The sequence below is a fragment of the Mus caroli genome, chromosome 16 (assembly GCF_900094665.2).
Source record: "Mus caroli chromosome 16, CAROLI_EIJ_v1.1, whole genome shotgun sequence".
NCBI lineage: Eukaryota > Metazoa > Chordata > Mammalia > Rodentia > Muridae > Mus > Mus caroli.
Genome location: NC_034585.1, coordinates 13,944,973 through 13,961,068, shown reverse-complemented (window position 1 = coordinate 13,961,068; position 16,096 = coordinate 13,944,973). Strand labels below are relative to the sequence as shown.

Here is a 16,096-nt window from a genome sequence, read left to right as displayed (position 1 = left end):
ATGGTTGTGAGCCACCATGTGGTTGCTGGGATTTGAACTCTGGACCTTCGGAAGAGCAGTCGGGTGCTCTTACCCACTGAGCCATCTCACCAGCCCCTATTTTTATTTTTTTAAAGATTTATTTTATTTTATATGTATGGATATTTTCCCTGCATGTATGTAAGCACCCTTAAATAAATGCCTGGCATCTCAGAGGGCCAACGTCGGATCCCTTGGCATTTGAGTTGTGGATGACTGTGAGCCGCTGTGTAGGTGCTGAGAATTGGACAGATCCTTTGCAAGAGCAACTGCTGGAGGAATGTTTTGTACACTGTATGAAGATGTGTCTCTGTCCTTTCTTGCCTGCCTAAGGTGCCTTCTGATTGGTTTATTGAAGAACTAATGGCCTATCACAAAGCCAGAAAGTGAAAGGTCTGGGAAAGAGTCAGGTGTTGGACCTTTGTCACACAGAAGAAGTCAGGTGCATGAAACTGAGGAGCGGCAACAGCCATGTGGCAGACACAGAATAGTATAAATGGGTTAATTAATATAAGAGCTAGTTGAAGAACAAGTTTAGCTTAAGACCTAGGCCTTTATTAGTAAATATAAAAAAGACTTTGTGTCATTATTCAGGAACTAGGGCATACATAGAAAAACCCAAAAGGTGACAAGCAACAAGTACTCTAAAAAACTGCATCATCTCTCCAGCCCCAAATCGTTTTGAAAATGATCTCACTATGTATAGCCTAGGTTGGCCTTTAGCTTACAATTCTCCTGCTTCCATTTTCTAAATGCTGGAACTACAGGGATATACCACCAAGCTTGTGGTTTGGGGTCTCTTGGTGATACTATTTAATTACTAAATAATCCAGAGGCACAGATTCTGGTATCTCCATTTTACAGACAAGAAAAGCAAATACATAGGGTAGGTAAATGTACAACCAGAACATCTAAAGTTAATTAGCCTCAAGGACAGACTGTATCTTTTAGGTAAAGCGTTTATGCCAATGCATTTGAGACATTCACAAGGATTCCTGTTAGGTAAACTCTTTTGTGTGTTGTTCACATACACCTTAAAAGCATATCCCTGTTCCTATTCCAAGTTTGGTGTGTATCACACAGACAGAGCTAACTAGACAGCACAGTAAGCTCTATTTCAACTCTTACCCAAGGATGTTTATTTTAGCATTTGTATGGTTTTAGACAGTTAAACAGCTGGGCATGCATGGGAGGTAGAGGCAGGAGGGTCTCTGTGAGCTGAAGGCCAGTCTGATCTACATACTGAATTCCAGGATAGCCAAGACTACATAGAGATCCTGTCTCAAAAACAAACACAAAAGGACGAACAACATAGCTCCTAACAAACAAGACAGATCAAGAGGGCACCATTACAACCTGACCATGGACTCAAGTTAATGAAGTCCATGAACCAGACAGCCACTAGCCCCATGACGTATTAAGTATTTATGAGACCAAAAATATGAATAAAACTAACTGTTTTTGAAAGACTATAGTTTAGAGATAGAGATGGAATAAAACTAAGCATAAAGCATAACTACTGTGTGTCAGGGCAGGAGTTGATAAAACCCAGGACAGTTTAAGGAAAAGGTAAAGTTGAAAAGACAGAACAAGTGTTTTCAATGTAAAATGTCCCCCATAGGCTCATGTGTTTTAACACTTGGTCCCTAGGTGATGGCACTGTTTTGGAACTGTCAGGAGAAGCCCCACAGAAGGAAGAGAGTCACTAGAAGCACATCTTGAAGGTTGGTGGCCTGGCTACTCTCTGTTCTCTGATTGGTGAGACTATGTGATGTTCTATCTGCTTATAGATGTTGTTATCATGCCTTCTCAGCCATGACGACTGGATTTCTTCTCTTCTTAAGTTTTTTTTTTTTTTTTTTGGTTTTTCGAGACAGGGTTTCTCTGTATAGCCCTGGCTGTCCTGGAACTCACTCTGTAGACCAGGCTGGCTCGAACTCAGAAATCCACCTGCCTCTGCCTCCCGAGTGCTGGGATTAAAGGCGTGCGCCACCACGCCCGGCTTCTTCTTAAGTTTTAAGCTAAAATAAACTTCCTTTGTCTCTTGTCAAGTATCTAGTCACAGAAATTGAAAAGGCAAATGTGATTAAAAAAAAAAAAAAAAAAAGAGGCTATGAATACTAGCCCTTCTAAGATTTTGTTTAAGATAGGCTTAGTAGACCACACTCCCAGAGACTCATATGCTCTGTAACCCCCTCCCCCCCAAAGAAACAGAAACTCTGCTGAAGGGTTTCCAGAAGAAAGCAAACTTCTGGGCTGGTGAGATGGCTCAGTTGGTAAGAGCACCCGACTGCTCTTCCGAAGGTCCAGAGTTCAAATCCCAGCAACCACATGGTGGCTCACAACCATCCGAAACGAGATCTGGCGCCCTCTTCTGGAGTGTCTGAAGACAGCTACAGTGTGCTTATGTATAATAAATAAATAAATCTTTAAAAAAAAAAAAAGAAAGCAAACTTCTGTGAAGTACCAGATTGTACAAACTTCAGGATCTGCAAGCTACAAGTGATTTTTACTTTTTAATGGAGGCATAGTGCCACACATTATTTTTAAAATTACTACTTTTCATTTTATTTGTACGTGTGTACCATATTGTGTGGGTATATTCACCCATGTGTACACATGTATAAGATAGAGCAAGCAAAAACTAGGTATCTCCCTCTTGAGAGGGTCTCTCAGTGAACTAGCAGCTCACCATTTTTTGGCTAAGCTAGCAGGGCAGCAACTTTCAAGGATACACTTGTCTTCTGCTCCCAAAATGCTGGGATTACAAGTACTTGCAGCCATGTTGAAAAAAATCATTTTCCCTCTCTAAGACAAGGTCTTACTATTTTGTTGTGAAGTCTTGCTGCCCTAAAACTTGCTATGTGGACCAGGCTGGAACTCATAAGAGATCTTCCTGCTTCTGCCTTCCGAGTACTGGGATTAACAGCGTGTATTACCACACTCAGATTTTTATATGAGTACTAAAGATTTGAACAAAAGTCTTTATGTATTCAGAACAAATGCTCTTAACTACTGAACCATCTCTCCAGTCTTTATTTTGCCCCTTTTATTAGACTCAATAACTAAAGAAAAATTTGAGTCATCAATTCTAAAGCAGGCAGAGTGGCCCATGCCTACAATTTCAGCACTTGGTACTTTGAGGCAGTTTGGGCTACAGAATAAGGCCCTGTCTCAAAATCAAGAACAAGAAAAAGAAAGGGAGGAGAAGGAGGAGGAAGAGGAGGAGGAAAAAGAAGAAGAATCATCGTCATCCAAGAAAACTGGCAAATTACTTGCTGTTGTATGATAAGATAAAACTCCATGACTAAGAACAATTTATAGGCACTGGAAAGATGGCTCAGAGGTTAAGAGCACTAGCTGCTCTTTCAGAGGACCTGAGTTCAGTTCCCAGTACTCAGATGGCAGCTCACAACCATATGTAAGTCCAGTTCCAAGAGATCCCACCCCCTCTTCTGGTCTCCCAGAGGCATACATAAAATGCACATACATATATGCAGGTAAAACTTTCATATACATGAAATACATCATAAAACATAAAAAAGACCAACTTCAAGGTTATTTGAGTTGTTTCAGAGGGTTAGAGTCCATAATGGCAAGAGTGACAGAGTATCAGGTGGCCACAACAGGAAAACAAGAAATTCTCCCTCAGCTGCACACAGGAAGCAGAGACAAGAAGCAGGACTAAATATCACCAAAGCCCAACCCTACTGACCTACTTCTTTTATTAAGGCTATATCTCCCTAAAATAACTGTTATTACTTTTCTGTTATGTAATATTATACCAGGACCAGCAGTAACTCCCTGGGTAGCACAAGTGAGGGCGCATTTCTCACTTAAATCACAACAGTAACCATCTTCTTTCCCTTTTCTTGAGACAGGATCTGTATTCTGTAGTCCAGGAGGGCTTCACATTAGTGGGAGAGTTGCCTGACCCAGTCTGCGAAGAACTGGGATTACAAGCATGAGTCTATTACAGTTGCTCCAGGTGACACCTGGAGTAGCATTTATCTTCCAACTCCAAGCTGAGGACTGAACTCAGAGCCCCACTAATGATAGGCAGCAAGTGCTCTACCACTGAAACATATCTCCATTTATTTTTTAAAAAAATTAACAATTTTTCTGCTGAGCCAAAACTTGAACCCAGGGCCTCTCTTATCTAAACACATGTACAGAGTTACACGCCCAGCGTCCACTCAGTGACATTTAGTAAGTTCTCCCGATTCTCTGTACTGGTATTTTATTCAGGCCAACAATAACAGCACGCTACCTCCTTACATATCCTCTCTTGCTATGTATATTTCTGTTCTGCCTGGTTATCTGAGCAATCCTATCTTAGTTTAAGGTTCCAAAATCTATTATTCTGGCCCTGCCTTTTTTTCTCATTAAAGCCATCAGACTAACAACACTTCACTCTTTTCAAGTTCAATAAACAAAACCCAAAGTTACTCTTGGTCAGGTGAGAGGGCCCAGTGGGTCAAAGTGCTTGCTTGCTGCCCACACCTGACCATGGGAATCTGATCCCATGGTGAAAAGTACCAATTCCTTAAAATCGTCCTCTGCCCTCTGCACATGCAATGACACTCACACCTGCACTCACACAGACACACAGTAATAGATTCTTAGAGGCTGTAGAGGTGACTCAGGTTAAAAGCACTTGCTGCTCTTGAAAGGGTCCCAGGTTTGATTGTTAGCACCTACACAGAAGCTGAAAGCCATCTGTAACTCCAGTTCCCATATATCTTAGGGTTTCTGTGACTGTGATAAAACACCATGACTTGGGGAAAGGGTTTATTTCAGTTTGCAATCTCACAGCACGTGCCCACATAAATATGGGCATAATTAAAACTAATACAAATTCATTTATTTGTATACTATGTGCATGTATGGTTCGTTGTCTACATATATGTCCATGTACGTGCAGTATCTGCAGAGGCCAGAGGAGGGCATCAGATCCTCTGGAACTAGGGTTACAAAAGGTTCTGAGCTGAAGGGATGGCTTTGTAGTTAAGAGATTTAGGAACTTTATTTACTGCACAGGGCGTGGTGGCGCACGCCTTTGATCCCAGTACTCGGGAGGCAGAAGCAGGCAGAGGCCAGCCTGGTCTACAGAGTGAGTTCCAGGACAACCAGGGCTACACAGAGAAACCCTGTCTCAAAAAAAACAACAAAAAAAGAACACTGACTGCTGTTCTTCAGCGATTTCCAGCACCCACATGGTGGCTCATGATTATCTGTAATTTCAATTACTGCATGCACATGTTGCACCAGCATACATGCAGAGAAAATACTCATAACACATAAAGTCATTTTTAAATGAATATGTAATTTTTTAAAGGGGGTTTTGGCTGGGAATAGTAGCACAATGCTATTAATCTCTGTACTTTGGATGAAGAGGCAGACCAATTCTAGTGAGTTTAAGCCCAGGCAAGGCTTGTTCCAGGAGGCCTATGACGCACCCAAAACAACACAGGCTATTGCCATTATTCACCGTTACCTACCGCAGCTAGATGGTTAACACCTTACTGAGAAGAGAGTCTCTCAGTGAACTAGCAGCTCACCATTTTTTACTGTCTGGTACTGTTACCATGATCAGACCTCATTGAGGTCAAAGGCTCTAGGGAGACCCTATTTCTATTGACTTGCTAGAAGGATGTGCTGTCAAACTTTTAAAATATTTTATATTTACCATATAAATTAGTGTTGCCCTCAATGCTGGCCAAAGCTTGTGTCTGCTGTGGCTAACAGTTAATGCAGACTCAGAACTGGTCGAAGTACAGAGGTACTCCATTGAGTGCTCAGCCCTAGATGGTACATAAAACCAATCCCTTCCCAAATAAGGCTCAGGGAAAGCCATGGCAGAGGGGTTACATAAAGAATACAAGAGCCAGCCAGGCGTGGTGGTGCACGCCTTTAATCCCAGCACTCGGGAGGCAGAGGCAGGCGGTGAGTTCGAGGCCAGCCTGGTCTACAAAGTGAGTTCCAGGACAGCCAGGGCTACACAGAGAAACCCTGTTTCGAAAAAAACAAAAAAACAAAAAAAGCCCCAACAAACTGGGGCTGAGCTTACTGACACGGACCCACTGAGGGAGAGCTACATTTAACAGGAAAGCTTGCAGAGTTTTTAAAGGGGTTAAAAATTTGAATGATTGGCTGAAGCATTTGTCAAAAGGAGTATGAGATGCCTAATATCCCTTGGCTTAGTGCTGATGAAGGGAACTAAAGGCTCAGGGAAAGTGCAATCAATGCTACAGTGGGTTCACTGTATAAATCTTGATCCTCCAGTAATGGGAAGAAGGCCTTCACTGATCCTGTAAGATGCAAAACAGTGAGAGTGCAGTAAGGTACTAGCACATCTAAAGAGCTCTGTTGTCATTCTTTGTGCCAGGTCTTAGGGTAGAGATGCAGGTGCTTAGTTGGATGAATTAAATGCTATGAGTTTAATGGGGCCTCAAAGCAGTAGGGGTCATGGGGCAGCACTAAATCACTAAAGGCAAGGCAAGGTGATAACAGTCATTGTAATGGTTAGCACAGACACAGCAGGGTCCATAATGGCCTAACCCATGAGCACACAAAGCCATTTTTATGGCATGACTCCAGTGAACCTTCAATACTTGCTAATCAATCATGGTGTTTCCAGGCATAAAATAGATAGGAAGTCTACTGGGTTTTTTTTGTTTGATTTGTTTGTTGTTTGTTTGTTTTTGAGACAGGGTTTCTCTGTATAGCCCTGGCTGTCCTGGAACTCACTCTATAGACCAGGCTGGCCTCGAACTCAGAAATCCACCTGCCTCTGCCTCCTGAGTGCTGGGATTAAAGGCGTGCGCCACCACACCCGGCTTTTTGTTTGATTTGTATAAGCAGGAAAATTCTCAAACAAATTAAAGGAATGTTAGATTGGACAGTGGCAAAAGGGAATCTCAGCTGATGAATCAATTTCTAGTCTTGAGCCAGTTTGGAGACCCAAAACCCCTTGAATGAAGGGAAGGCAAAGTTCCTGAGGACATGATAAAATAAGAGTTTTACTGTTAGCCTTTCTCCAGTTGTTCCAAGGACCTACACCAGGGAAAAGGAAACAGACTATCCAGAGTCTACTGTAAACTGGTTCTGAATTGACACTGATTCTGGGAGACCCCAAGAAACACTGTGGCCCTCCAGTTAAAGTTGGGGCTTATGGAGCTTTGGCCAAAGTCTAACTCACAATAGGTCTAGTGGGTCCCTGAATTCATCCTGTTATTAACCCAGATCCAAAATGTATGTTTGGGATAGATATATGTAGAAGTTGGGAGAATTCTCACACTGGCTCCCTGACCTGTATGTAGTGAAGGCTATTATGATTGAAAAAAAGCTAAATGGAAGCCGGGTGTGGTGGCACACACCTTTCTTTAATCCCAGCACTTGGGAGGCAGAGGCAGGCAGATTTCTGAGTTCGAGGCCAGCCTGGTCTACAAAGTGAGTTCCAGGATAGCCAGAGCTACACAGAGAAACCCTGTCTCGAAAAACAAAACAAAACAGCTAAATGGATGCCCCTAGAGGTGCCTCTACCAGGAAAAATAGTTAATCAAAACCAGTATCATATGCCTGGAGGAACTGCAGAAATCAGTACCACTGTGAAGGTGCTGAAAGATGCAGGTGTGGTGGTTCCCACCATATCTCTCTTTAACTCTATCTGCCCAGTCCAGCAGACAAATGGATGGTGATTAACAGTTGACTATCAAAAACTCAACACAGTAGTGATTCCAACTGCAGCTGCTGTACCAGATGTGGTATCCTTACTTGAGCAGATTAACACATCTCTTGATACATGGCATGTAGCTACTGATCTAGCAAATGCCCTTGGTATTTCTTGGTATTTGTCCATAAACACCACCAAAAGCAATTTGCTGTCACTAGCAGTGACAGCCGTATACATTCACAGCTTTACTTTATTAGGATATATTAATTGCAACTGTGTCATAACTTAGAAGGGATCCTGATTGTCTGTATCTTCTAGAGCATCACACTGGCTCACTATACCGAAGACACTATGCTGACAGGATCAAGTGAGCAAGAGGTTTAGACTTGTTAACACTTGCACATCAGAGGATAGGAAATAAATCCAACCAAAACTCAAGGGCTCAGTGAAATCCTTAGGAGTCCAGTGGTGTGGGGCATGCAGAGATAGATGAAGGATATGCTATTGCACATGGCCTCTCCCACCACCAAGAAAGAAGCACAATGTTTAGTGGGCCCATTAGGATTCTGGAGACAGCACATTCCTCACTTGGGTGTGTTACTCTGGCCCATATGCTAAGTGACTCAGAAAGCTGCTAACTTTGAAAAGTGCCTGGAACAGAAGACTTTTTAATGGGCCCAGACTGCTGGGCACACTGCTGTACCACTTGGACTATAGGATCCAGGAGACCAGATGGCACCTGAGGTGTTAATGGCAGACAGGGATGCTGTCTGGAGTCTTTGGCCATAGATGAATCACAAGAAGACCTTTAGGATTTTGGATCAAGGTTCTATCATTATCTGTAGACAACTACTCTCCATTGAGACAGCTCTTGGTCTGCTATTGGGCCTAAGAGGAAACTGAACATTTTTCAATGTGCTACCAAGTTCCCATGGGACTTATGCTGCCCATCATGATCTGGGTGTTATCTGACCCATCAAGCCATTTAGTAGGTCATACACAGCAGCAATCTATTATCAAGTGAAAGTCGTACACACATGATAGGGTCTGAGCAGGTCCTGAAGACATAAGCAAGTTACATGAAGGTAATAATAGGTCCAAATGTCTATGCTACGGTTTCTACTCCCATTACAATGCTGAATGCTGCCAAGCATGCACCTCATGGGATGTATCCTATTACTGGTTGGCTGAGAAGAAAAAAATAAGGTCTGGTTTATTAATGGTTCTACACAATGTGCAAGGACCACTCAGGAAGTGGACATCTGCAGCATTACAACCCCTTTCTGGAACAACCTTGAAAGATAACAGCAAAGGGAAATCTTTGTGCAGAACTCCAGGCAATACACATAGTCATACATTTTGTTTGGAAGGAGAAATGGTCAGATGAGTGATTTTCATTGATTTTTGAGATATATAGTGGAGTGGCTATATAGATAAGGACTTGAAGAGTGTGATTAGAAAATTGATGAGAAAGACATATGAGAAAGATATAGACAGATCTCTACAAATGGGCAAAGCATATGAAGATACTGTGTCCCATGTAAATGTCTAACAATAGGTGACTTATACAGAGGAGGAATTCACTAATCAAGTAGACAGAATGACCCATTCTGTGGACAAGGCTTTTCCCCTAGCCATCCCTATTATTACCCAATGAGCCCACAAACAAAGTGGCCATGTTGGCAGAGATGGAAGTTACGCATGGGCTCAACAACATGGACTTCCATTCACCAAGGCTGACCGTGCTATAGCTGCTGCCGAGTGCCAGATATGCCAAAAGGAGAGACCAGTACTAAGTCCCAGATATGGCACCATTCCTTGGGGTAACCAGTCCGTGACCTGGTGGCAGGTTGACTACACTGGATCACTTCTTCTATGGAAAGCACAAGCCTTTGTCCTTACTGGAGTAGATACTTAAATTCTGGTTATAGATTTCCCTTTCCTGACAAAACCACGATCCATGAACTTATAGAATGCCTAATACAGTCATGGTATTCCACACAGTATTGCTTCTGACCAAAGAACTTACTTCACAGCCCAAGAATTGCAACAGTGGGCCTATAAACATGAAACCCACTGGTTTTACCATGTCCCCCACCATCCTGAAGCCTGATGGCCTGACATGGAGATGGAAGAGCCTTTTGAAGACACAGTTACAGTACAGATTAGATTAGGTAGCAGCAGCCTACCCATGGGTTCAAGAATGGTTGGAAGAGGAAATGGTCCCACTCACTATCACCCCTAGTGACCCACTAGGAAATTTTTTGCTTCCTGTTCTGGCAACCTTAAATTCTGCTGTCTTAGAAATTTTGGTTCTAGTGGGGGAAGGGTTCCTGCCAGGAGACACAACAAACATTCCACTGAATGAAAGCTCAGGCTTCCCTCTGGCCACCATGGGTTTCTGATGCCCTTACGTCAACAGGCTAAGAAAGGAAAACAGTGTTAAGAGGGGTAACTGGTCTAGATTATCAAGGGAGAATTGGATTGCTTCTCCACGATGGAGGAAGAAAGATGATGTCTGGAATACAGGAGATCCTTTAGGGTGTCTCTTAGTGCTACTGTGTCCCAGGTTTTTTAGTCAATGGGTTAACTATAACAGCCTAATCCAAGCAGGATGACAAAAGGCACAGAGCCATCAGGAATGAAGATATAGGTCACTGCTCCAGAAAAGGCAAGCCCTCAGGTGCTCACTGAGGGTGGAGAGACAACGTGTAGTAGAAGGGCATTTATGAGCATCCACTGAGGCCACATGACGAGTTAGGATCATAATCAACAGGACTGTTTTCACCATATTTTGTTAATTATGTGTTTGTACAAATATTCACAGTTTTCCCCTCAATTTCTTTATCATAAAGCATAACATCAATTAAGAGAATATTAGTAGTTATTATATTTAAGCTGAGATACTAAAGAATATCCCCCAAGGTACACTGCCATCTATTCCAAAATTTATAATGTACATTTTGCAGCTGTACAAGGGACAGTGATATCAAGTTAGGGATAATTATGATTTGGTTATTACTTTCATCTGGAAACTAAACAAAACAGAAAAGATAGGAATGTGTGTCAAGCAGAGCTAACGAAAAACTCAGAAAATTACATTTGGTACTTGAGAAGACACATGAAGTAGAATCAGATCTTGTAACTAGCAGGAAGCCACTGCAGTACACATTTCCCTCTTTGAGGTGACTCTAATAACTAACTTAAACTTTCTCCAACACCTGTCACATTGTTGCATGTTTTAATAAAGGCCTGAAGTTAATAACATAATGTTCACAAATTCAGGAAGTGAATTTATTTAAATATACTACTAAAGACTATCCATCCTAAGTCTCTTCAAGCTCTTACACTGAAGATGATTCAAGTTGACAGTACCTGCCAGCATCTACTAGGAACTTCATGTGTCACAGAATTTTGTATCCTCATCTGGATAACACATCACTTTTTACAGTCGCTTGTCTGTGTTTTACATTTTTAACAATTCTTTGTGTGTGGTACTCACTCAGCACACGGAGGCTAAGGTCAACTCTGTGGGGTGGGCTCTCTGTCCACAGCCCCATCACCCAGCTTTCACTGCAAACACTTCCCTCACTCATCATCAGGCTTAGCCTTCTCCACACTTCTGAAAATCCACTGTGTCTGGCGACGGTTAATCATACATTCACTGTACCATCCCAGTTTCATTATTCTATCCTAAAGAAGAAACTCTTTGGATTTAAGTAGGTGCCCTTAATTAATTATAGTATCTTTTCATTTTCAAAGTTCAGAGCAAATTTCACCTCTATGAAGTCACCTCACCCTGAAAAATCTAAATCAGCCTTCAATTCTTTTTTAGAAAATAGCTTAGAAATAAACTGGGCAGTAAAATATCTTTTAAAGTCTCTAGACACCTTTTCAATTCACACTATATCATTTGATGATATTCGTTAGGGAAATTAAAGCAAATTATAAAATAATGCATTTTACTTGAAAAAGAGAACACTTGGGATCAATATCTTTCTCTTTAAGACAGGGTCTTGCTACAGCTCAAGTCTGACTTGGAATCAAGGTCCTCTTTCCTTAGGGGATTTAGGGGTGTGTATCTCTCTCAGCTAGCTCTACTTAGGGGTCTTTAAAGCGTATGTTAAACCACTAGACTTAATTAAAAAAAAAAAACCTAAAATTGGATTAATGTAGAATTTAGGTAAATACACTTCCCACCCCTGAGGAAGGAACGGTGATGATACAAATTTCTTCAAATATAACCCCACTTTCTTCCCTTGGTAATCCCAGTTTTAAAAAAGAGTGCTACAGAATCAGATTCTGAGATTTCTACACTTTCGATCCATTTTAAGGATTATTTCAAAGGCCAAAGGCCACTTTGTAACCTGCAGTTAGTTGAAAAATGCAGGAGTTACAAAAACCTTAAATGATGTACAAGAATTTCGAGAAAGGAGGAGTCATGGCCATCTTCAGAATCTCAAGGAAGTCTATATATATTTTAACGTCGTTAATAAGAATTCTGCATTAGTATTACAGTCAAGTAAAGTTGCAAAACTGTATATATGTGGGGGGCTGAGGTTGCATTTAAACAATGCAAGCACTGCTAAATGTCTAAATAAAATGCATCCTTTCATCCAATGACCCAGATCCTGATATTGGCCTTCTAATCCTAAAGTCTTCTGATTTAGAATGAGGAAAAGGAGTTCTATCCCTTACCCCTACCCCCAAAATTTAATCTTTTATCCCTCCGCATCCGGTCAGGTTCTGAGCCGGAGAAGGGCAGGAGCTCGCGTACCTGGGCGCCGGTTCGATTAAGGTGGTAGTGTCCAGATAGTGGATCTTGTAGAACTCCAGCAAGGCCGGCAAATGGTCAAACTCCTGGTCCCCGATCTTAAAGCGGCGGTTGGGCAGGGAGTTGATGATGTAGTGCGAGACACGCGAGTTCTCGGACACGGACAGTACATAGTCCCCGGGGCAGGTAGATGAGTCCCGGACTAGGAACATGCCATGGCGCTGGCCCTGGAGACGAGTCTGCGCCTCCTGGCGAGTCACTGGCCCCATGTACCAGGCAGAGCGGTCTGAAGAATCAAACCTGGCGGAGGACATGGTGTTGGGCCCGGGGATGGGCGGCGTCTGCTGCTCTCGCTTGCTTGGGAAGCCTTTACCCGCTGTCGGCTTTGGGGTCGAGGAAGGGCCTCTCGGAACACTTCGAGGAACAATCAGAGGGCTTGGTCAGGACGTTCCTCTAGGCTCCGGGCCCCGCAGCATCCTCCGCCACCGCCCTCCTGCACCGGGCCGCCTCACGGAGAGCCGGTCCGGGAACACTGGGCAAAGCCCCCGGGTCGAGGTGGGCGAAGCTGAGCAGTAGCGGAGGCCGCCTCGGGCTTCTCAGCTGGCCGGAGTATAGGGGAGACTCCAGTGACTTCTGTCCTGGAACCCGCCGGCTCCGCAGCCTCAAGAGCCCGCACCGATCCCCGCGGTCACACGAAGCACCGCACTCCAACAAGAGTCGCGCCTCCCGGGCCGTCTTGCCCAGCCCGCTCCCAATAGCCACAGCAACAAAATGGCGGACGCGGGAGAAGCAACCGGGCACCTCCCCCTTGGTCCAGCGCATTCTATCTGCGCACGCGCGGAGCTGGGCTCTGCCCCCTCCACCGCGGAGGCCCTTCCTTTGACGTCACTGGGCGCTGCCAATCAGGAGTGCGTTCGCGAGGGTCCCAGCGTGAGCCACTCGCGCGGGCTCCCGCGTTCCGGGAGGAGGCAGAGGGTCAGGCCCTTCCTGGACCGCAAAGCAGCCACCGAGAAGCTGCTGCTGTCAGGCTTCCCGGGCTTGGCAGGAAAACAGCTGGAGCCGAGAGGGAACAGCGTTTTGAAAACCTGTTTCTGTGAACAAAGCGTAGAGTGGTGGCTGAGTGTCCGGCCAAGAAGGCGTGGCCGTCAGATGATTGCGAGCCAGAAGGCCCTGGTAAATCAGTTGGCTCAGGAAGGGCATGACCTAGGGAGTGAGGTGACCATCAAATAGGTTACTGAATAACCTATCAAATAACGCCTGCCCTAGGTGATCCTCCTTGGTACACGTGGAATGTTGGTGAAGATCAGTTTGACTAATGCTTTACGAGGAGGACAGTGTGTTGGTGAGGATGACCTGGACACTACAGGCTCTAAAGTGTAACAAGTGAAATGCAACACCTGTGTCTGGCCTGAAGCCTGTTGCTCTGCAACAGTTCTTTCCTGCCATTCCACGTTGCTCAGTTTCAGCTCTGCCTCCCCTGACATATTTCTCCCTCCAACCCGACTAGTACCTATTTATTTAATTGTTTTTTTCGAGACAGGGTTTCTCTGTGTAGCCCTGGCTGTCCTGGAACTCACTTTGTAGACCAGGCTGGCCTCGAACTCAGAAATCCGCCTGCCTCTGCCTCCCAGGTGCTGGGATTAAAGGCATGCGCCACCACTGCCCGGCCTATTTATTTATTTATCTATCTAGCTATCAAGATAGGAATTCTCTGTGTAGCCCTGGCTGTCCTGGAACTAACTCTGTAAACCAGGCTTACTTCAAATTCACATCTACCTGGCTCTGCCTTCCCCGTGCTTGAATTAAAGGCATGAGCCACCGTGCTTGAATTAAAGGCATGAGCCACCACCAACAGGCTAGGATGAAATTTTAATACAACAGAATACTATCTTATTTACCTATATTTTGCCTGCCTTAAATCTAGTCTTGAATGATCAGAAATGTGTTAAATGAATGACTGTTGTGAAAAATCACCACAAAAACAGATGCTGGATTATTGGTTATAGCATTCCCAATTAGATAAACAGGAAGGCATGTCCCAAGCCAGTGGTGGTGACACATACCAGTAATCCCAACACTGGGAGATGGAGGCAGGAGGATCATGAGTTCAAGGCAGCTGAGCTCTATGAAACCCAACTAAAATGGGGAGGAAGTTAGGGGAGGGAGAGATCTCAAAAGTGAGGGGTACAGGAGAAATCCTACTTAGATCTCTATCACTAAAGTCTTGTTCTGGCCGTTTGCATTTCCCATGTTTAGCAATTCTTAGATTGTAGGGTAATAGTCGGTGATTCCATCCCAGTGGTAAGTAAGCAAAGGGGAAAATGTCAAGGTCTAGTGCCTTTTTGTAACCTGGCATAACCAGAGATGCTTCATGGGGGCTAGGAAGATGTCTCAGGAAGTAAGCTCTTGCCAGCCAAGCCTAAACACCTGAATTGGATCCCTGGGCCTGAAGATGGAAGGACAATCAACTTAAGGTGTCCTCTGAAATTCTGTGTAGGGTGGTAATATACATGCCTGCACTCACACATCACACACACACACAAATAAAAACATGCTTTCATGTTGCTCTAGTCGCAAGTGAAATTTGTATAGCTCAGATATTTAATTTGACTGAGTTCAACTCATGGTTGAAGTTCAAATCAGTGACTAGATGGGCTATTCAGTCATTCTGTGCCTCACCATAAGACCTCCAGAACTTATCTTCTAGCCAGCTGTGGTGGTGCATGTATAATCCCAGCTCTCTTGTGGCAGAGGCAGGATTCAATTAGTCCCAAGTTTGAGGCCATCCTGGTTTATATATTAACACACAGGCCAGTGGTGGTACATAAAAATACCCTGCCACAAAAAGAAGAAAAAATAACACAGGCTTATGATCTTAGCTCTCTCAGAGGTTGAGCAGGAGGATGAAGAGTTCGAAGCCAGCATAGGCAACATCATGTTTTTGAGATAGGCTTCTCTTTGGTCTAGGGCCCACCAGGTAGATTAGGCTGGCTAAGCAGTGAATGGCAGAGTTGTAACTGCCTCTGCATTCTAACATTGAGATCACAAACACACCAACACACCTGGCTTTTTTCCTGAGAATTCTGAAGATGGGCTTGATCCTGTGCAGAAAACCAGCTGTGAGTTCATGAGGGCCACTACCACGTCATGGCTAGAACAGGATATTTCATGTCACTCTCTCCCTATTTATTTTTTTAAAGATTTATTTATTTATTATATGTAAGCACACTGTAGCTGTCTTCAGATACCCCAGAAGAGGCATCAGATCTCATTACAGATGGTTGTGAGCCACCATGTGGTTGCTGGGATTTGAACTTGCGACCTTCAGAAGAGCAGTCGGCACTCTTAACTGCTGAGCCATCTCTCCAGCCCCTCTATTTATTTTTTAAAAATTTATATTTTAAGCCGGGCAGTGGTGGCGCATGCCTTTAATCCCAGCACTCAGGAGGCAGAGGCAGGTGGATTTCTGAGTTTGAGGCCAGCCTGGTCTACAAAGTGAGTTCCAGGACAACCAGTGCTACAACAGAGAAACCCTGTCTCAAAAAACAAAAACCAAAAACAAACAAACAAAAAAAGATTTATATTTTAGGAAAAAAATAACATTGGAATCTTGAAACAAAGATTTGTAT

At 43.7% G+C, this 16,096-nt stretch overlaps 1 protein-coding gene across 1 annotated transcript in view; it reads right to left on the bottom strand.

Annotated features, from left to right (window-relative positions):
* Positions 1 to 13,276, bottom strand: part of Crkl (CRK like proto-oncogene, adaptor protein) — a 35,130-nt gene extending 21,854 nt beyond the window's left edge. The window contains exon 1 of the mRNA XM_021184986.1: positions 12,471 to 13,276. Coding sequence (XP_021040645.1) covers positions 12,471 to 12,781 — 311 coding nt within the window. The 5' untranslated portion in view covers positions 12,782 to 13,276. The remainder of the gene's footprint in view (positions 1 to 12,470) is intronic.
* Positions 13,277 to 16,096: the final 2,820 nt, after the last annotated feature.